The sequence below is a fragment of the Anolis sagrei genome, chromosome 3 (genome assembly GCF_037176765.1).
Source record: "Anolis sagrei isolate rAnoSag1 chromosome 3, rAnoSag1.mat, whole genome shotgun sequence".
Classification (NCBI taxonomy): Eukaryota; Metazoa; Chordata; class Lepidosauria; order Squamata; family Dactyloidae; genus Anolis; species Anolis sagrei.
The window spans coordinates 129353251-129377273 of record NC_090023.1 but is presented as its reverse complement, the minus strand read 5'-3'; the positions used below and the strand labels follow the sequence as shown (position 1 = coordinate 129377273).

The 24023-nt window shown below is 37.8% G+C and overlaps 1 protein-coding gene across 5 annotated transcripts in view; it reads right to left on the bottom strand.

The window, feature by feature from the left end:
* Positions 1-24023, bottom strand: part of KLF12 (KLF transcription factor 12) — a 291436-nt gene that overhangs the window by 14027 nt on the left and 253386 nt on the right. For all 5 annotated transcript variants that reach the window (XM_067466904.1, XM_067466905.1, XM_067466901.1 and 2 more), the window contains one exon: positions 16917-17074. In XM_067466904.1, the coding sequence (XP_067323005.1) occupies positions 16917-17074 (158 nt within the window). The remainder of the gene's footprint in view (positions 1-16916; positions 17075-24023) is intronic.

Here is a 24023-nt window from a genome sequence, read left to right as displayed (position 1 = left end):
AGGTCCAACAATATCTGGGGAAACTGGATCAGGAAAATCTTGTTTATATCAATGAGATAGTATTCCCTGACCTTAAGCATCCCTGGTGACTAAAGATAAATTTCAATTTCTTTCTGCCTTCTACCTTTCTTGCCACCACAGAAGTTGGTCAGGTATTCCTTTGCATTCCAGCTGTAGTATAATGCAATTCAATAAAAGAGCGTTATAATCAACAGATAAATGAAGATTTCCGACATTAGGATTCTCCAGTTGTCTGTAAAACAGTTGCTTCTGAGTATGTCAGGTTTAACGAATGACCACAATATATTAAAAGTAACCACAGGAAGAGCTGTGACATTGCTAGAATTCCCCTTCCCTCTATCCTCAGTAAAATTAAAATGTGAATAGATAGTTGGATGTTTTTATTCATATTTAGGTGACCATGGCATTAGGCCTATGACTGTGGCAGCTGGCAGCATAAAATGGGCAAGTGCTGAGTCACTGAGAGACAAATGGTTGGCTATTCCTAAACAAAACACATGTTGCAATGTCTTCAATATACCCTCACCACAAACAGCTGGCCAACCATGCCATACCTAGAGCCTCTCATTTGACTCAGAAGAAAGGTCCACTGCCAGAAATTTGGGGATGAAGGAACTTTAAGAGAACCCAAGGGCAATGAAAGGAAATACGACTTGCAAAAATCTGAATGCAAAGTAATCTGATATGTTTAAACCTAAGTAATTAAAAATATATCTATATACAGTATATTTCAATGGAATAGAAGAAGATTCAGATTTTTCTAGACAAGAGTTAAATGCACAAGGAGAATTCACTATTAACTGAAATCTATTTGGGCAATTATAATTTTAGATTAAACACAGTAGGTATGATGGAGAAAGTTGAGTGTGTTTTTCAAATACAGATGGCCCTTCTTATTGGGCTTTAAAAATATCCCAGTTTCTATCCCTGAATTCAACCAATCATGGCTTGAAAATATTAAAAAAATTAAAAGCAGAACTTGATTTTGCTATCTTATATGTGGAATACAATTTTACTATGCTACTGTATATAATGGGACTTGGGCAGAAAGCCTGCAGTACCTCTCTGTCATCCAGTAAGCAGAGATAAAGGACTCAGCATATGGATGTTTAATGTTGTTCAAATGGATAATATCTGTCAACAGGCCTAGCATCCATGGGTTGTCTAATGTCAGTGGGTCATTCCCATGGTTATTTTTTGGCTGAATTCCAAATGCTGATACTGTACCTTTTCCCATTTTTCTAAATCTGGTTTTCTGAAGTACTGTTCCTGGTTGTGTCTACATGGACCTGATATCTGCTCAGTAAGAGAATGACTGAGTATTAAAATACTCTCAGGGGCGGCTCAACCGATTACGCAAAGTAAGCATTTGCAGTATAGTTGATGTTGCCCAGGGGCGCTCTTGGGGGGGAAATAGACCTTGAGTTTTAGTTACTGGGATGTATAGTTCACCTACAATCAAAGAGCATTCTGAACTCCACCAATGATGGAACTGAACCAAATATGGCACACAGGACTCCCATGATGAACGGAAAATATATATCAGTGATTGGTTGGGGGGGGGGCACCGAAATACTGTTTGCTTACCGTTGAAAATTACCTAGGGCCGTCTCTGCATACCCTTCCAACTTTTCACAGATGCAAACCAAGACAGATGGAAGCAAAATTGTGCTCAAAGTGACAAGGGTAATTTGTGGGCGGAAACATACAAGCCGGGGGGGGGGGGGGGGAGACTGGAAAAGGAAAGATTCTGTTTTCTACCCTACTGAGTTAATTGAGGCAAACTATTTTTGCACTCTGGTTTCAGTATGCACTAACTAAAGTAAACTGAAACAAAGAGAGAAAGAGAAACTGGGATATTTTAAAAGCTGAATAAGTGGGATGGCACAGGATTCAGCCAAATCAGAGCAGTTGGAGGATACATAATGATGTTCAGCCTCTTCCAACTCAGCATACTGCCTCGCTTTTGGTCTTTGATGACTTTTTAAGAAAACATTTCCTGACAAACTCCAGCCAGAGTATTGTTAATACATTTTTATTGTAATTTTTATTCTATTCTCTTAATTTGCTGTACATGGTTCCAGTGTATTTGCTACAGAACGCTTTACAAATTCTAAAATGAGAGAAAAGGCATGAATTATTCCAGGCTCCCGGAGCCCTTCCTTGCTTGGTAGGACTTATTTTTCACATTGAGAAAAGAATAGCAGCATCAGATCTAAAGAGAACAAAAGGAGGGGCAGGCCCTGCTGAACAGTAGTATTTTATCATTAGAAGGAAATTGTCCAACATATTTCAATAGGAATCTTTTTTCATTCCTTCTTTGGGTGAACTAACTAGTGTACTATGAAAGATACAATGACCCTTTGCCCTGCATAATAGATTACATGTAGCAATAAATTACTACTTTGAGGCTGTGCCTCACCTTTTGTTCTGCTCCTTTATGTTATGGCCACAATCCAAAGCATGTTTCCAACACAGGGATTCAAAGTGCTTAGATCTGTGCTAAATAATGGACCATATGTTTACATTTTCCATTACTAAAAGTTTACCCTGTGGCCCTTCCTACTACTTACTAGAATGATCAACTTTCCCCTTGGTTAGCTGGTCTATTAGATTTTCCATAGGAACTAGCAGACGGGCCTTTAAACAGCTGGTTCTCTTTCCTCCACAAACTTGAAAAAGTTAATTTCTTAGCCTACAACAACCAGTATCCATCAGACAACAATGTCATTAACCAGGATGACTGAAAGCTTTTAGGAAAGATAGTCCAAAAAGTAACCTGTTTCCCCTTCCATTGGGCTCTTATGATTTCTATATTATAATGAGGTTTCTCAAATAGAGGATTAGAACTTTTTTTCTTGTTTGGTAGGATCATAATAAGCATTAACATCTCTGTGATCCTTGACTATACTGCAGATCATCCTTTCATTTAAGCTCTACTTTTCAATCAAACTGAAGATTGGGTAAAGATAGTTATAGCTGGCAGCAAAAGGTTAAGCTATAATAAATCATAATTCACAGCTCTGATTTGGAACCAAAGAATATCTTAGTCATTTTAGCAGCTATTTATAATATAAATATTTAACATTTTCCCAGAACAACCACTGAACATGTCCACATGCTGAACTTGCCATTAATTACCGTTGTTAAATGATTTTCACCACACCCATCTTTCTCTCAACTTGTAAAGCAAAACAAAGATTATACTTCAAGCATGACCTTAGGTCTCAACAAAATCTAATTAAAGTACATGGCCACTTAACCAAATTAAAGGCAAATATTTTATTAATGCACCACTCTTCCATCCACTTGGCAAGTGGGATGAGAATACCTAGTGAATAGCTGTACAGGTAGACTAGCTGGATTTTGAGTTTTGTCCAAAATAAACAGTATACATGGGCAATAAACATATTTTCAAATGAATATAGATCTTCGTAATATATCCTCTTAGGGCACATGCATATAACATTTTGAGATGGGACAATGAAAAGAAGCACCAGCTGCTTCTCCTTTGTTGAATGATGGTATATTCCTAGTCAGGCTCGTAGGCAGGATTTTGATTCGGGAGGGGCTGAGTTTTATTTGGGGGGGGGGCTGAGTCTGAATGAAAGAGGGTCTACCCTAGAAAACCTTTTGTATTGTTGCCCCAATACCCCCATGCATATGGGATATATTGAGCATGGTGATCAGATCATGATATGAATAAACATAACAGTTTAAATAATGTACCAGTAAGGCCTTCTCGCAGACCACCATGAGAATTGGGGTGGGGCTGAAGCCCCTCAAGCCCCTCCCCCCAGCTACATGCCTGCTCCTAGTTGCAAGTCAGGACTAGAGATCCTACCCCAGAGATATTCTGTGATCGTGTAAGAGTTGCTCCAGCACAGCTCTATGCTGCCTCCCCCCTCTCTGGTAATAGTAAAAGCCACACTAGAAGAGGCCAAAGTATTATATTGTCTTCCCTTATCATGTAGCAATTTCCAAAACTGGTATGCCATAGGCCTTCTCATGCTGGAAGGACCCACTATACAGTGGCTCTCACACAACTGTCTTCAATAGCATTAGAAATCATGCACATACATGTGAGTGTACATACATTCATTCAATATTTCTTAGAGAAAGTCTCACCTATATTGTATGGCAACACAATATACTTCTATACTCAGAGCTAAAGGTACATCAGCCCAGTGAGGCTTTAGTCTTATGATGAAAGTTCCTCTCTTCATACAGGACCTCTTCACATGGGCCCTGGGGCCGTGCCATTTCACTGGTAGTTGCCGGAGAAATTGGAAGGGGCTCAGGGCACCCCACCTTTCCCCATCATATGGTGGGGATGGGACAAGGCAACCTGTCCCCATCAGATGAGCAAAAGGGTGGCAATGCGCATTGCCCCACCGCCCCTTCCCCCATCATATGGGGAAAAGGAGAGGAAAAGCACTTTTCTCTCTGCGGTGGAGGAGGAAGCTTCTTGTGATGCCTCCCCTCTACTTTCAGAGGAATGTGAGCAGGGTCAAGCCAGTGTCATCTGATGACACTCGGCAAGCCCCATCAATAAGCAGAAGAACAGGGCCAAAAAAGCCCCACATGGAGAGGACCTTAATCTATGCATGAGGAGGCCTGCTTGTATTCTGTTAATCAGCAAAAGAGACATATATGACATGGCACACAAGACAAAGACCTTTCTCGTGGATGCAAACAATGATGGAGCACCCACATATGCATTCTGGAAGTTTCACAAGATACTATTATATGAAGAAAATCCCACAAAGTCCAGACCGTTTCAGGTATGCTAGATCACATAAAGCAGAATTTTAGAAAAAGAGGGCTGTGGATTGAAACATGTAAAATGTTATTGTATGCTCAGGTTGCCGTTTTAAGTTGACAACCACAGGACCTCTGTGAAGTTGTTAAATCATGTAGAAATTATACCAGTGTTTGATTATGTGAACTGCATGAAAGGGATAGAAACTGTCTAAGGTTAATTTGTGCCAATTAGAGTAGGCCCATGTAGTCAATGGGGACTTGATAGATTACCCCACATTGTGTTGATTCAAACTGGGTCTAATTATTGGATTTAGGTGTCCAGCACTATAACAAAGACCTGCTTCTTGAGTCATTTGGTAACATGAGCAACCTTTAATTCAATATGTTTAATGCACACCAATATGTGACACATGTGAATGTATTGAGTCATCAAATCTGTTTGCAGAAGTAATTGAACTTGAGGCTTTTGGTACTACAGTAATAGCAACATATGCAAATAAAGGATGTCTTTAGTGTATATATATTAAGCAAATTTCTGGAACCTCTTCCTCCTCTTCTTTAGTTATATCCCATCTTTCCCCTACAATTAAGAGTCGAGGCATCTAAGAACTGAATGGCATCATCATCATACAGTATTATTGCTCTTGGGGCATAGTCTTGGAGCATAGTCCCAAAAGATGAAATTGTGAATTCACTTCCTTTTTCTCAAACTGACTCATAAGAACCTTAGGCAAATTATGAAATGATGAACAATAAATCAGGAAACTAAAGGAAGAATGCTATGTCATTCTTCTGATGGGAAGAGAGTTATTCTTTCCTTAAGGGTTAATATTATTTCCAGTTCCATCTTTCCTTATGTTATACTCCTTTCACCATCTTACAGACTTTTTGCAGTCTGCAGGGCTCTGTGCAGGCTCTGTGCTGTTGTTTTTGGGTGCTATGTGATATCTTGACATGTTTTGATTGCAAGGATGAATTGTGTTTTTTATATTTGAAACTGCATTTTCATGCACGCATTGTCTAGAAATTTCTTAAATATTTAAATATCCAGATTGTAAACATATAATAGATCATCCGATATGGCTTCCAAGCCAGAATTTCAGCCCCGTAGTTCTAGAATTCTGGAACTGAAATTTTTTTCACAGTTCTCAATGGGTTGAATGACTTCTCCTAGTTGAAGATTTTACTATTTTACATTTGACTGTGGCACATAAAGGAAAGCACATGGCATGTTAGCTGATGGGATCAAAACAAAGACAAAGTAGTTTACATTTCTGTTTTTTTGCTCTAGGATGCATATTCATGAACTGTTTTTGCAAAACAGGTGGTGATAATGAATAGTGTTTTTATTGTTTTATATAGTTTATATTATTTGTTACTGTTTTAATTGTATTTTATGCTGCTGGGGCATTGAATTATGCCGACTGTAAACCGCCTCGAATCACCTTTGGGCTGAGAAAGGCAGTATAAAATACAGTCAATAAATAAACAAACAAATAATATTTTGATCAAATCTAAAACCATTCAGCAAACCTGGAAAATTGCTTGTTTTGGAGCATTTTGCATGGCACTTGGTGTGAAACCAAACTTTTTGCTTCTTTGAAGTCATAAATGAAATCAACATTGATCCAGATAATGTCAAGTGAACTTCCTGGTTCCTACCAAAACAAGGTGATGCAAATTTCTCAGATCATATTGCAAGAACTATATATCTCTATGCAAAAGTGTGTATTACATTACAAAAATACAGCTATGAACCTGGCTGTTTGTTCTAATACTAAGTGGCAAGCATGTCTCACAGGCCACACCTGTCTGGTTACAACTTACATGCAAACAGAGTTGTTCTGAGAGTTTCCTGTTGAGAAATACAGGATAGTTCTCTTTGTATCAAGATTACCTGAAAAGCTACTTATGGTAACATTGCTGTTCCCAATAAAAATATGTCCTGCCTGCCATCTAGCCAGTTACAACAAAGTATTTTCTGGGGAAGTTTGTATCTGAAGCTAAGAATTCTTTGATCAACAGGTAATTCTTACCTGCTAGTCACCCAAGAAAGAATCATTGCAACATGTTATGCTCCGCTGAGTCAGATAAAACATGATAAAACATGATAATGTCCTGAGCAATACAGTCATCGAAACCAATTCTCACATGAGTGGATTTCTAGTTGCCCAAAATCATGGTCTATCCTCATAAAGCCTTCGGAAATTTGCTCTAGGGGGCTCCTTGCCCTCCTCTCAAAGGAGATTTTGAGAGTTTACACAGGTTGCAAAAGAGATGGGGAAGATGTGTGGAGGCTATAGAGAAGTGGACAAGGACACTGAAATGGTTCACAACAACTGAGATGTTTGCTTGAGCATTTGCTGTTGAACAAGTCTTACCATTAGGGAGTATAAGATGGATGGCTAAGGCAGCAGACTGGGTGGCACTCGAAGGGTAGTAAGTAATGATGTTGCTTAGTTTGCTATTCATGCAGTTATACAACCAGGGACAAGAGAAGTGCTTGTAGTATGGTGTACCATGCCCACTTTACTAATTTTAGGCACAAATGCATTTTGATTTCAGTACAAAAATAAACATTTTCTCTTTTGCTTCAGGCAGCAAAATGTCTTGAGATAGCCCTAAAATTGCCCTACTAAAAGAGACTCCCTAAGAAATGATCACACAAGGTACAAGTACCTCCAGTGGTTCTTATTGTTATCCTGGTCAGCTCAATGGGTCATGAAGAGGTAACTTAAATTTGTCCAATCTAACAGTGTTCAAAATTTATATTATGAACACTGTTATCTATTCTGCACAGAACTGCAATCTGTGAAATATATATTAAGCTCAGCTCCCATGCAGCTGTGCAGGCAAGCTCTTAACGTTGTGCTAGGAATGCATGTGGGCTGCAGTTCTCAAAGGCAATAGATGAAGCAATAATCTGGACTTTGGGGAAATCTTATTCTTTGAACATAATGAAACCATCAGAATTCCCGTGTGCCACACACGCAGACATAAACACACACATACTACTATTTAGAAGGCCAACGGTCAGTCCAGCAAATCTTTTCATAACAACCCAGAGACCATGCACAATGGATGGATGGCTTCCCTCCGAGCGCACTCGTGTGGGAGTACAAACGTGGGAATCTTTCTATCTGGGCACCATGTCAGACCTACAGTGTAGAGCAATAACTCTTCGGGGGTTTTGTACGCACATTCACGTATACTTTATGACCACATCTTTATGACCACATCTGCAAAGTCAGCAGTAGAATACATTAATTAATCTGCATCCACAAATTAATGAGGAAAATGGGTCTAGTGTTTTTGAGGCAACTTGTTTCCAAAACAGAGGGTTGCCTTATCGAACACACAGATTTCCTCTGATCATTACACCTTTACCCAAATTTCTAGATTGTGGCTCATTTGTTTCAAATTAGACATAAATCCATAGAATGAAAACCTTGGCAGGGGTTTCTGTAATGCCCTAACCCATGCATCAAACTCCTGCTGTTGGCTAGTGTTCTCTGGATCTGTTTTTCAGAATTAGGCAAAATCATGCCATTCAGGGTAGCACAGTCTTAAGCTATCTAAGTAAACAAGCATATATAATTCATGGTCACCGATTCTTTATTGGTTGTGGAAGGAGTCCTGTGAACAGATGCTGCCATTTGTCTGTTTCATGAATTCTGGTATATATTTTTCAAACAACCTGTGTTTTATCTGGTCACATTAAAACTTTGTTGACTTTGGGACAGATAACATGTAGCCGATTCACAAGGCATAATGTTTATAATTAATGAGGTATAAAAACATATATATTTCACAGAAAATCCAAGACACTTTGCTACTTGTGGCAGAAAATCTCTCTATTGTTTACGCTCTGGTTTTTTAATAAATAGCAAAACTGCCATCATTTATGATACCTCAAGCAGCTGCCCCACCATACCTTAAGATGGAAAAAAAAATACATATAGAGAGCAGCATTTAATAGTTTTACACAAATTGTTGGAATTTTGCAGTGTTTGGTGTTTCTACTTAAAAAAAAATCATAGACTTGAACTTGATGATGTAACCTTTCATCCTGATAAGGTTGTTGTGAGACAAATAGCTGGTGCCCGTGGCCTCAATGAATGCCTAGCATTTGCCATAAAGGCAGCCAGAGTCTGCAGAATGAAAACCAGCCCTTTAAAGGATTAGTGAGAGAGAATGATTTGTCTCCATTCTGTCAAATGATAGGATTACTGGGCAAGCCAATTTCTATAAGGTAGAGTAGACAAATAGTTCTTAAGAAAACAAAAGGCACTGAATGGTGCTTAAAGGTCATAGAACAAGTCGAACTTATTTTTCATGTCAAAGTCATGGTCTTACCTGGGCTTCCAACTATTCAATGGGGGAAAAATGTGAACAAAGACTAATGACAGGTGCCATTTCTTATTCAAATAATATCTGGAGCAACAGCGGACTGTGAGGAATGCAGAGTTTGAACAGGCCCAGACTAAACAAAACGACAGCAGTTCTCTGCCACCCTTTATTTGCAGGTGACTCTGATTTATTAAAAAGGAAAGATCTTGGACCTCAGGATGGACTTTCAGTCTTATAGGAATAGGACTGCATTTCTGACATGTTTAGCAATGCCTCCAAGCACAAGTCATGAGTACCATCACATGTCACAGGAATGATTTCCATTGTACCCACTGAGAAAACTATTCACTACACATGATCCATCTATCCTAAACAATATTTTCTCAGTTCAGGGAGAAAAACAGGATACAAATAAAGACTTATTATTATTATTATTTTGAGGCTATTCAGTCATGTACATATAGCCATTCTACTCTATAGATTCTAAAGATCCCTGAAGATGCCAGCCACAGATGCAGGTGAAACATCAGGAGAAAATGTTGCTAGAACATGGCCATATAGCCCAGAAACCACATAACACCCCATTCTAAATTTTATCTTATCTGCCAACATTATTGTTGTCAGATGCCAGTTGTTTTACTTGTTTTGGTTATTTAGCTTAGTAGTTGTTTCATGTTCTTGTTCAAAACTGCATCCTGTTCACAGATTTGCGGTGTGACCACACTGTGTCTCATTCTGTAATTTGTGAAATATCAGTTTTGAAACCTGAATTTTTCATGGAGAAATACGTGGACACACCACTTTCTTTCATTCTAAGTGACAAGACCGAGCTTCTATGATTTGTGGAACAAGGAAATACAAGCTTGCAAGGGTGTCTTTTACATCATCACACTATGTGTACTGAAGGCACAAAAGGAATACTACTAATACAGAATAAAAGTGCAGGGTTAGACATAGTAATTCTTCCTGCTGCTGATTTCAAATTTAGGATTGATGTGTAGTTAGTACGAATGTGGTTATGATTTCAAGTATGAAAGTCATCAGTACATTTGTTAATCACACCAAACCACTCAGTCATCAGGATGTTTGCTATATTTGTCTTTTTATTCCTTTTTTTAAGTCAAATTATGTATATGATTACTGTTTTTAGGCCTAAATTTCATTACCCAAATAATTAATATTAGTGATTTCTAGGTAGGTTTGTAAATAACCATTTGGCTACTCACTTGGGGGCAAAAAAAGAAAGAAAGCTCTTTAGGTGACCAAGCAGGAAGGATGAATCATCATTTGAGTCAGTATATCACAAATGATCACCCAAACTATGTATGACCAAGTAGAAGAGGAAAAAAAACATTGTGGGATAGTAACTGCAGATAGCATTTGCATCAAGTTAAGGGTTTTGTCAAATTTCAGCTTCTGTAATCTTTCTCCAAAATGTTCTATTAAAGACAAAGTCATAAGTAATATAAAAACCTTGTTGTTTGTTAAAATCTCATACAAGAGGCTCATCTATCACAATACAGATGGGTAAATTGATAATACCAATGCATAAAATTTTTGTATGGCCAAAATTGTGTAAGAGCTATCCCAACATCTCATCTCTTGCCAACTTTTCACAGACAACATTGGCCAACACACATTTTTGTGCCTCAAATGTTAGGTCTGTTTCTGGGTATATTTGACCTGCTGATTCCCAAAACGGCACCTGTCCCCCCCACCATCAGCTCTGGTTTTTAAGACACAGACATATGCTATCTACCAGTTGCCATCTGCTTACCCATAGAAAATCATGTTAAGCATATCTAAGAAACTAGAGCTGATGTGGTCTATCAAATGCAATCTTCTGAATCATCACTACAAATGTTGGGCTGTATTATTCTTTAGGGGAGTCACTATTAGCAATAAGGAGAAACTATGTTGACAAAACACAGGTGATGTGACCTGTCATAGTTTCACCCTTTGGGATGAGACCATATAGTTTTTTCATAGCACCTTCAAAACTTTTTAAAATTACTAATGATGTTTCATAGACACTTCATACATTTTGAAAGGGGTGAGAAATGAAGAGAAGACAAACGTAATCATCTTTCATTCGTGATTTAGAATTTGTAACCGCGAGCAAGGTCTCAACTTCTGTTTCCAGAAGTAGTTTGTTATTAGAGTTTGCCCTCTAGTGGTTTTTATATCCATGTACTCTGGACTGCCGTGAAAGCAAAAATTACATACATGTGAGAAGTAAACCTCCCAAAGCTTTTCCATGGTTGTACTTAATTTCCACCTTTTCCAAACACCTCTGAATCACCATAAGAAGTGCATGCTCTGCAATGCTGTATTAGCCCAGTCGGATGATTAAACCCATTACAACTACATGATTGATACAGCAATGTGATCCCAGAAAAGTTTGAACTTGGCTATCACATGGTTCTATTTCACAAGCAGGTGAATACAATTTCACAAGTCAAATCCATTTTGTCAGCTCAGTTCACCTCATCTTTTTGCTTCAGAAGTTACTACAACCTAGGACTATCGGTTGATTTTCTCCAATAGCAAATAGTTTGGGTATCTAACACATTGGATATTAAGTCTTCAAGAAGATGGAGACAAGGATTGAGACTGCCAAATCAGAAGAAGAGAAAAAACTTTCCCAACAATACAAGTATTTCCATATCTTCCATTCAGAAAAACAAAAATCAGAAGTTACTTTTTAGATTTCAGCTTTCAGAATCCCTCAACCAACATAACCAATGTTCATATAAATGAAATTATGGAATCTATGGTCCAAAATAGTAAATTTCCTAAACAAGAAAAAATAAGGTGAAACATTGTCACATTGTGTTGAATGTAAAAAAAAAAAAACCTTTTTAAACTCATCCTTTAAAAAAAAGAAAGTGGACCCACTATTAGATTTTACATGCTGACTAATATTTAATTGTAGCCACGAAAACTTTCATTTTCATAGGCATTCATATTGAGGAAAATAAAAAATAAAAACAATTTTCCTATTCACATAGTAAATTTGTGATTGGCTTGTATAATGCGGAGCTTGGAAAAGTTAGTTTTTGGGACCAGAGCTCCCAGAATGCCTTAACTAGCCATGCTGACTGGGAGATTCTGGGAGGTGCAATTCTCAAAAGTCACTTTCCTAAGTTCTGATGCAGTGTTGTCTGTCAAAAATTGCTCTCAACAAAACCCTCATGTTTTTTTAAAAAATTGTCTGAAGAAACTTGAAAAACTGCAAGTTGCTTCTGATGTGAGATAACTGGCTGTCTGCAGGGACACTGCCCAGGGGACACCCAAATGCATTACCATCTTGTGGGAGGCTTCTCTCATGTCCCTGCATGGGAAGCTGGAGCTGACAGATGGGAGCCCAACCCCCTCATGGATTTGAACCGCCGACCTTCATGTCAGCAGTTCAGCTGGCACAAGGGTTTAACCCATTGCGCCACTGCAGCTCAGCCCTCATTTATAATATTTGTAGAGTCAAAATTCTGGAATTGGAATCAATATCAGAGCAATTTTGGGTATAGTCGGAGAAAAATTCAGAAGTGATAGAAATGTTTTGACTCTGGCTTCAAAATAAGAATGTATGATATTAAGTCCATTTTCAGGAATTTAGGAATGTTTTCTCCAAATAAACATATTTCATTTTCTGTCAATTTAAGTAGCTTGATCACAAATTATGATGACTAAATGTGTTGTCCTACCATTTATTACAGTAAATGTGTTATTACTAATTAATATACATTTGCTGAGAGCCAGTGTTGTGTAGTGGCTTGAGCGTTTGACTGTGATTCTGGAGACCAGACTTTGAATCCCACTGGGTAATCTTGGGCAATACATACTCTCTCAGCCTCAGTGGAAGTAAAGGCAACCCACCTCTGAATAAATATTGCCACAAAAGCTCTGTGATAAGCTTGCTTTAAGGAGCTAACTTAAGGCACACAAGAGCAATACCGTTGCCATTTATAATGGAGTTGGAATCAGTCAGTAGGAAAATGCAAAAAAATAACAATTAGAATCAAAGGTTTGGCATATCAACTTCACAGCTCTGTTCACAACTTCATTACACTTGTTTTGAGTTGAGTGGGAGGCACTCTGGGAAATTTGGACAAGAGTCTCTTTTTATGATTCTTAACATATGAAGTAAAATATTGATTCTTGCCATAATAACATAATAATAATAATAATAATAATAATAATAATAATAATAATAATAATTTATTTCTTTATAACCTGCCCTCTCCCTGAAGGGACTCAGACACAACTTCTCCAACATTTCTTCAATTATTTTGCACCAATGCCTAATGGTTCAACCATAAACTGCATGAATGGTAAAATTACGTAAGGCCAGTTTCTGTGTTCCTTTCCCTCCTATGCAAGATTGTTCATCTTTGTGTGCAGGGCTGTCATAATTCATTTATACATAGCCAATATCAGACACTAACTACCTTAGGTCATGCATCAACAATAAACACATTTCACATTAGCGAAAAAGTAAAGACTTAAGAAATTAATGCAGGTCCAATGAGGTCAAAATCAGTGCTGCAATTATGACAGATTCCCATAAGGTCCAGGAAAAACTATGAATGCATTATGTTTTGGCCATTTAAATGGCAAACAATCTGAGTCGTAGTAGACTTGTTCAACTTAAACTTTGACCATTCACATTCAGTTCTATAACTGATGGCCAAGATTTTCAGTCCTTTGTGAAAATACAAAGCATTGAACCTCAAGTGCTTTGCATGCAAAGTGTGTGTTCTAATTCTGGGCCTTTCCTACATCACACAAATCGTGAGCAAGTTTGGCTTGATGAACCAAAAAAGTGTATAGGTTCTTCCTATGTGATAATATATTTGGCCTAAATACAATAGCTAGTCCCAACGAGAACCCTCCTATTTAGTGAATATATGTTTTGATCCAATATTTTACTTCAGTTCTGATTACTACTGGATTTAAATCTTTCATGTTGTTGCATGTAATAATGCTTAAAAAGCACAAAGCAAAATAAATACATGTCACATGGGATTTTTGCCAGAACATAAAAACATTACTTTTGGACACAGCATGTTGCATCCTAAGCCCCCATGAAGTTGACCAACAAAATAATATGTCCATGCTTTTCATAGAATCATAGAATAATAGAATCATAGAATCAAAGAGTTGGAAGAGACCTCATGGGCCATCCAGTCCAACCCCCTGCCAAGAAGCAGGAATATTGCATTAAATCACCCCTGACAGATGGCCATCCAGCCTCTGTTTAGGGGTGATTTGAATGTAATATTCCTGCTTCTTGGCAGGGGGTTGGACTGGATGGCCCATGAGGTCTCTTCCAACTCTTTGATTCTATGATTCTATGATTCTATGATTTTATCTTCACTGTTCTACCTCCACCCCTATCCCCCCACCCCTATCCCCCCGTGCATCTTTTTTTATTTATGGCGTCTGAGCCTTTTTGGTAAGAGAACAAAGATAATCAAAATGCTGTGATACATATGCACCTTAATGCCTAAGGGCATTTAGTGGAACAAGTTTCTCTTGACTTCAACAGAACAGTTTATTTTCAAGTTAAGTCGGTACAGAGTTGTAGTCCATGAATAAAATGTACAAATGGAGCTGGTTAAAAGGACCGTATAAGTCTCATGATGTTTAGTTCTATGGTTTTATTTTTCCAGAAAGTTACTCTTATAGAATAGATTGAATCAGAGCAAAGCTGTGATGTCAAATATGTGGCATTGGCAGTTTAACTAGAAAATGTAAAGGCCTGTGGCAATACATATATTACACTCCCCACACAAAAATATACCCCACCAAAGTCAATACAAGTTGCCATAGTTAGCACATCCAGGCTCCCAGAGGGCAATGAAAAACCTTTTGTTCCTGCATATGAAAATGTTAGAACCCAAAGGGCTCCCAACTAGTTGCTTCATGTTTCTTTCTTCCCTTGGTGCAGCAGAAGAGAGTTCGTAACCTCTTTTGGGTTTTGTAAGAATGGGTGGGGCAAACCACCATGGAGAGCATTCATATATAAAAATACTGTGGGTTCATTGACTTTTACTGGCACCGTTCCTTTTCTAAAACATACCCCATAGGTCTATACCAGGTAAACTTGGGTTTCCATGGAGGCACACTAAGGGTTTGCTAGAAGATGGCTGATATGGAGAAGCTTCCTTGAAATATGGCTCATCTTCTCACTCTCAATCTTTCCCAGGAATGTGCATCTATGTGGAAATACTGGGTGTGTTCTAAGAGTTCACTCTCAGGCCAGGTATGGCTACAATTAACCAGAGAAGGCTGCTCCAGAAAATCCTCTGTAACATATATGGGATTTGCAGTTTGTGATTTCTTTCGAAATGAAGTATTTGGGACAATGGCATCCTTGGTAGGATAATGCTCAAAAGTGACAGGAGTTAGAAAAATGGGGAATGCAAAAACGTTGATTAAAGGTATTCAGAGCAAAGAACACAAAATGAGGCACATTTATGAAGGAACAATTTCCCTACAAGGGTTTGGTCTGCAACATGCCAGCCCCATTAGTTACTAGAAGGAGATCAACAAGCGTGCAATATCCCCTGAGTTTGGGGAGGTCAGGGAGCTGTGAGATATAAGGTATGCTCCTGCTTCTCCAGGTACCAAGTGACCAATCTGCTAAAATGCAAAGACAACTCACATTTCTTGTTGTCAATGAGAAAGGGTGTCTTCACATATCAAAACTTTGCATAAAGAAAAAAGCCCAGTAACAAAACTTCACATAAAGAAAGTTGTCTGTTTTACATTTGTGGACTTGTGATTTTTTTTTTGTTCAGAAATTTTGGTTTTTCCATTTAAAAAGACAATTTTGTGCTGAAAATGGTGTATTTTGTGTAAATGCACTGTTTTCCATGCAACCATAACTTCTTTGCAAAAAAAGAAAACAACTCTTTGTTCAATTGATTTTTTGGTAAATAAATCCTGAAACGCAATATATATATATATATATATATATATATATATATATATATATATGCGCATGCATGCATGCATGCATGCATGCCTACTAGTGGACTCTCTTCTAGTGCATCTGTCTGTTTGTTTATGTGTGTGGGATGGTGGTAGTAAAATTATTCCTACTAACACATGAGAACAAAATAAATAACGATTTGAACATTATGCATACATTATGAAAATAACATCATGAAAATAAGGAGTTAGAACATAGATTTGTCTTCTTCCTCTGTTTTGCTACACACATTATGCTTCCTTTATCAAATGTCAACCATTTACCCAACTGCCCTTTTGACAGTTGGAGAAGGGAGAGGAAAAACCAGACAGACATTGAGGAATGGGTGGATCTCAAATGAAAGTTAACTAGTGATAAATTGAAGTTATTTATGTTCAGATGTCACCTAAACATAGCGAAATAAATTCATCCAGAATTTTTCATACCCTTATGGCTTGACATGGAACAATGACATAATTAGGGAAAAGATCTGAGTTATTTTGAAAGCCTGCCAGCACTTCTAGCTTAACGGAAACAACAAAAAGGTGTGCCCAGACGAAGGAAAACCTATGATTCTAGGATCATATGGCAGCTTACTGGGAACATCCATGAGTAATTTGCCCTGTAAAAGCCTAACACTGTATCTAGTCTCTAAGGTTACAGACTGATATAATTGCTCCTTAGTACAAAAGTCATCCATGTTCATTAACATTAACTGTATGTACATTTTCATAATATCAAGTCATACACATCCTCCAAGAGACTAATATCACTGTGCAGACACAATGTAAAGTAAATCCCTCACCTGTGTGCGTCCTCCGGTGAGCCTTCAGATGGGAGCTTTTTGTGTATACCTTGTTGCATCCTTCAAAATCGCATCTGTGGATACGGCGTTTTCTAGAGTCAGGTGATTCAGACCTTCTCTGACGTCTTGTGCTCTCAATACTAAATGGTGAAATTGAACTGTGAAGCAAAAGAAATGTGGGAAATTAGACCACCTAAGTCCTTTGAGACAAGAGAAAGTAAAGTATTTCATGGAAAATATTTCATTGTGTTTTTAAAATTTTGAATTAAGTTTACAGAAAAAATAGAGAAGCCCTTTGCTAAACCTTGATCTAGTGACTGGGAAGGCAATACCTCCCCAGACCTACAACAGGCTTATAGTTCCCCACACTGACCAATTATTGTAACCTTTTTTAAAAATCAGAAAGTGACAAAACATTCATGTTTATTTAAAGAAAATAATCAAAATACACATTTTAACTAAAATAAAGTTGTGTGCTTTGCTTTGGCAGAGAAATGTGATTCCCAGAGAATTCCAGGGCTGATACTTTCTGTTATTTTGACCAAAACATTTAATCAGGAGTTTATTGAGATGTCTTGGAGAATTCAGGAGCACGAATAACAGAAGAGAAGGGCCAAATGCAACCCCAAGGCAGTGTGTTATACCTATGATACCAAATTGACAACTCTTGTTTTCCCTGGAATTGCAAAAATAATGACAGGAGAAGTCACCATGTATCGAGAGGAAAGTGTGGTCAGTCTAGTAGACCACAAGTTATGAAAGCCTGTTCTGGAGATGTATCAAAACATAAACTAATGCATGCTCTTCTTCCTAAAGAAAGCAATGTTCAATTTTAAAAACCAATTATTCTATCAGTCTAATATTTTAAGTTTCCTCCAGTATAGTTTCAAATTAGATTACAACATGAATTAAAACAAAATATAATTAAACATATTGCAAAGGAAATACACAAAACAATTACCCAACAGATCTTATTAAAACCAAGCAATTACTTGAAAGTGTTTTAAAATTTTATTTATTTGTTTTATTTATTTTGTACATTTGTACCCCGTCCTTCTCACTCCCAAGGAGGGGGGGGGGAGGGACCTCAGGGCAGCTTCATAAGAGGCACTCGTTCAGTGTCATCCACACACATAGAAATATATGAAATAAACAAATCACACAGGTTTAAAATCCAAGTCCGGGTCAGTCCATTGTCATTCATATCACTTGAGTCTTATTCTTGATTGCTGCCTCTGTTGTTCAAATGTTTGGTTCCATAACCAGGTTTTGAGTTTCTTTCTAAAAGACAGGAGGGAGGTAGCCAATCTGATGTCACTCTGAATAGCAATTCTACAGGTGAGGGGTCACCACTGAGAAGGCCCTGTCTCTTATCCCCATCAGTCACATTTGCGATGGTGGTGATATTGAGAGCACAGCCACTCCAGCTGATCTTAAACTTCGTGATGGTTCATAATGGGAGATGTATTCGGACAGGTAATCTGTGCCAGAACTGTTCAGGGCTTTAAAGGTTAACGCCAGCACTTTGAATTGTGCTCGGTAGCAGATCAGAAGCCAGTGGAGCTGGCGTACTGGAGGGCTCTCTGTATGTCGCTCCGATGAGCAACCTGGCTGTTGACCGTTGGACTAGTTGGAGCTTCCAGGCAGTCTTCAAAGGCAACTCCACAGTAGTCTATTCAGGATGTAACAAGGACGTGGACCACAGTGGTCAAGTCAGACTTCCCAAGGTATGGACGCAACTGGCGCACAAGTTTTATTTGTGCAAAAGCTCCCCTATCCACCACCGAGACCTGGGGTTCCAGGCTCAATGATGAGTCCAGGGTTACTCCCAAGCTGTGAACCTGTGTCTTCAGAGGGAGCATAACCCTATTATAGAAAGCCTAACATTTAAAAAGTACAACGGTTCCTACTTAATCTTGCAGTAACTGACAAAAGTCCAAAAAGTCTAAAATCTCTTACAAAAACAACAATAATTAAATGGCTAAGCTCAGGTTATGATATACATAATTTTATTGTGAGAATGGACATGTATTTTTCTTTATTCTCTTATAGAGAAGGCACGTTTTGGGTGGGGAAGCAGCATAACATACAGTATATAATGAGATATGGAAAAAAAGATGGTCAAAGCAAGCTAATGTAATTTAATTATATTACAACTCACACATTTCTCATCAAATAAGATTCAAGCAAAAGTTTTTTTGTTGAAAAAAAATTAAAAGACTTCTTACTCATCTCCCTTTTCCTGGGATTAGAAATGAATTAACTGAAGCAAGAGGCAAAAGAATAGATCAAACTGGCTAATCAGATCAGAGAAACTAGGAAGCACCTTTCCCCATAAATGACAATACAGATAGAACAAAAACTGAACAGCTAGCCGTTTTGTGCTTTTTCATGATGCTTTAAATATGCTGCCTAATTTTATCTATTTTAGGACTGGCTTTAAGTGTGTGCAAATGAAAAAGTCTACTGAGCCATCCTGAGTCCCGTGAAGAAATGAAGGAGCCAATTAATTATGCACACACTCTCCCAGATTCACCATAGATGAGAATATAAGAAGTCAGAGCATTGACCAAAGTGTTTTCCCCTCCCTTCAATTCGCTGTTATTTTTAGAGACAGAGAAACCCTTAGCATCATAATATCAAATATTTTCCTTGACCAGAAACCACAGAGGAAAGACGAAGGGGAGAGAGTAAGCCTATTTCCCAATAATTCCAGATTTATTCTTATCTGGGGTGTCAGCCTGATCAATTCATTTATGTCTCACATGGTTTAACTAGTTACCAGCCTTGCGTGTGTTTGCCATTTGTGAGTGATGATTTATATCTGTACAAAAGTGAACACATTGGAGATAACCTCCATGTCCTTGGCTTTTAACTTCCACTTTAGATAGCCTAATAGCCCATATGGAAGATGGAATAGTAAATGATATCCTGCAATTTCCTTTATGGTTGTTATTACCTCCAACCGGAAAGAATTAATCTTTCAGAACACTATCATCTACAGATACAGTTCTGTATCACATACCCAGTTTCTTCCCCAAAGGCAAAGATGCATACTTTGCCGTTTTGCTGATGGCACGTACAATGACTTCATCATACTAAAGAAAAAATCCACTTAAAATCTGGTTTCTGCTTCCTGCAGAATTCTGGGGTTTGTAGTTTAGTGAGGTTGTTAAAGGCTCCTCCCTAAACTACAAACCCCAGAATTCTGCATGCGGCAGAAACCGGATTTTAAGTGGATTTTTTTCTCTAGTGTGATGAGGCCACTAGTCATGTAAGTACTTATGAAAGAAGGATATGATCCAGGCAAAAGTTAACATTTTCAGTGTAATCCTAATATATGTGTTTACTCAGAAAAAATATCCACTGTGTTAAGTGAGCTTCTATTCAGGAAGTATACATAGGACTGACTTTTAAAAAGTCAGAAGCATTGGGTTGTGCCCCATTTTCTCTTGAGAATGTTGTTGAATGAAAACCAGCCAACCAAGCCTTTTCCAAAAAGTGCTTTATATAATGTAGAAGTCTATTTCATATATAAAAAGAGGGCAGGTTTTGAGACCGAAATTGTTGATTTTGGTATGACCCGTGAATAAGTTAGGGACAATTCCACAAGGACATGAAAGCATCAATGCCACTTCTTGGCAGAAGCCACCTCTGGCGATCACCAGCATTTCTCTGCACAGGCATTTAAAGCAACAAGAAGGGTAAAGAAGCCTGGTGCTTCTTTTAAGTTCTCCTAGGACAGTCCAAGCTCTTGCCTTTTGCCACTCAAGTCAGGGAAATATATTGTTTCTTTTCTTTGCCTTTTTCTCTCTTTTTTTGGTAAAGGTTAAGGTACCACACTCACATTGAGCTGTGGATAAGTTGACACGAGTTTTTTTGGTTGATTTGTTTGACTAAAATGTATAGACATATACATGAGGATATAGAATACTCATTTTAGTATCTCAGTGCCTCATAATACTACAACTGGGGATGAGATGGCATAATCTACTGTGACTGTTGGGTGGTAAATAATCAATCTCTGATAAGACAAGTACAGGAAGTCCCAGATTATGGATGAGGCAGGTTCTGTAGGTTTGTTCTTAAGTTAAATTTGTATGTAAGTCATGACAGGTGGTTGTTATTGTTGTTGTTGTTTATTCATTCAGTCACTTCCAACTCTTTGTGACCTCATGGACCAGCCCATGTCAAAGCTCCCTGTGGGTTGTGGCCACCCCTTGCTCCTTCAAGGTCAAGCCAGTCATTTCAAGGATACCACCCATCCATTTTGCCCTTGGTCAGCCCCTCTTCCTTTCATTTTCCCCAGCATCATTGGCTTCTCTAAGCTTTTGTGTCTTCTCATGATGTGGCCAAAGTACTTCATCTTTGCCTCTGATATCTTTCCCTCCAATGAGCAGTTGGGCTTTATTTCCTGAAGTATGGACTGGTTGGATCTTCTTACAAGGCACTCTCAGAATTTTCCTCCAGCACCACAGTTCAAAAGCATCTATCTTCTTTCACTTATTTTGCTCAGTCTTCCTTATGGGACAGGTACATTTTTAAATTCTTACTCTAGCCAGTTTTTTAAAGTCTTGGATAGCATAGGAAGGGTGGAGACATTTTTTCCCCATGACAACTCTTACAAGAGTGAATTTCCCTGTTGTCTCACCCACATTTGTAACTATGAGTCGAATGTAAATCAAATGTCTGTAACTCAGGGACTGCCAGAAATAACAATGAAAAGGAGGATGCCCTGGCATTTCGTTACTGATATCTAGGATCTTTTGAAGATGCAGATAATTACATGTGAGACGTAAAATGACATTATTTTGCCCAATAGCTGAGCATGGTGGTTGCATTGAGTTTTGAAGTAGCTGCAGTCCCTTAGTTACATAATAATAATAATAATAATAATAATAATAATAATAATCTTTATTTATACCCTGCTACCATCTCCCCGATGGGGACTTGGAGCAGCTTACATGGGGCCAAGCCTGGACAACATATTACAACAAAATAAAACCAGAGCATAACAATAAACAACACCATCAGATTACATCAAGAAAGAAAAAAAATATATAAACACAGTCATAAAATAACATTCCAATAGGCACAATCACAATAACAATGGGCGGTTTAACAGCTTCAGCTATCACAATCTGTTCTTGGTAAAGAATCACTGCATAATCTGTAGCAATTTTAATTCAATACAATTAATAAATCTTACTAGTAAAAGGGTTTCAGGAAAGTAGTGAGGTATTGCAAAAACAGACATCTATATAATAGCTCAATTAATACTCTTTTCTGACACCAGATTCTTCTCCTTGTCCAGTCTTCCAGGGCTCAAATATGAGTTTGTACATTCTGGACAGTGGCTATGCTTCTGAGATTGCCCCATACCTGCTAGTTGTACCATCAGGGTGTATTGGAAACCCTAGTATACCTGTTGTGGATTATGAGAACATCAACATGATCTCCATGTTGTGTCTAAAATAAAACTGTATATCCATTCAACCTGGCTTGTTGTTTTTTCTTCATGGCAACTGGTGGCCCATTTAAAGAAGCTATCAAAGTGCTGAACCTATTTGAGGGGGGAATGTTCAATATCTAGGATATCTCCATTAAAGTTTAGACTAAAACTCAGACCTGATTCACTTCCCGCACCAACATGGAACTCACCAGTTGTAACTACAGCTTCTGTCTACCAATGAGTTGTTGTGCAGGACAACAACAACAACAGGGGAGCCTGCACACACAAATGCAGTTTTAAGCTTCTCTGTTTTATAACTTGTGTTTTCCTATTTTGATTTTTTTTAATGGCATTCATATATTGATCAAAAATATTAAGTATTTAAGTGTCATTTTGATTGGTTTAATGAAAACATTACAATGAAAAAGTTTTTGGATCCCTTTCTCCTCAAAGAAGAACTTGGTTATTATTTTTCTTTGTTGAAAATAAAGGAAATCAAGGCATGGAAAGTAAAATTTTAAAACAAATAAGTATTATTATGACGTCTTGTGTTACCATGAAGATTTATATTTTAGCCAGTAGATGGAACCAGAGCTCTTCGGAACTGAACAGACTGAATCCTGATACAAAAAGTTGCTTCTAAGGGCCCTTTCACACAACCATATAGCACAGAATACCAAGGCAGATAACCCACAATATCCACTTTGAACTGGCTTATTTGAGTCCACACTCCCATATAATCCAGTTCAGTGTGGATTCTATACAGCTGTGTGGAAGGGGCCTAACAGTGCAAGCTATCTTATCTTCCTCTAGAAATTATATTTCTCTTCCAGGTCTCATATAATTGTAAGTTGGCAGGGACTCCACCTACAGCATCCCCATCAAGTAGGTGTCAAATCTCTTTTTAATATCCCTTGATATATTATAAAATTATTTATTTTATAATGCTAATGCAAAATGTATGATTGACTGCTTTGAGTCTCTTTCAAGAGAGAAAAAGTGTCATATTATTATTACTAGTATCATTACTGATGAGGATGCTGAGGTCTGAAGAACCTTATTTTGTTTTTTAAAAATTTATACTCCTATTTTGAACCATTCTGTAATGGCTGAGTTGTACACAAATAAGACATAAAGATATCAAAGCAAAGTTTATAACCTTTTTGAGAACCCGTGAATGATTTCAGGATTAAGGATTTCAAATTGATTTTCTACATGGCTTCTTATTTGATCAAAGAAAATCATTTCTGTTTGTTTCTTCTTGCTCATCCAGGTGAATTTAAAAATGAAGCTTCAAATGAATGACACGGTTCATATTCACAACAGCATCTATGGGTCCAGAATGAAAAGCATTCCACAATACCAGAAAATCTATTCACATGAAGCAAAATGTTCCCTCCCCAAGTTGCTCACCTCCTTTTCTGTAAATATATAAATGAAGTAACCAACATTATTTCTGTGTTCTGGAAATTCTACCCGTTATTATTTCCAATTGGAAACCAATCAACCAATCAACTACCTTCTTGTGTATCTCCAAGTTATAAAATGAATATAAAACCTGGAAGAAAATAGCTATTGTTTATTTATTTGCAGGAAGTCTTGGCATTAAGGACAGTATGGAATAGTTTTTGTACTCCAATAACAGAAGTTGAAGA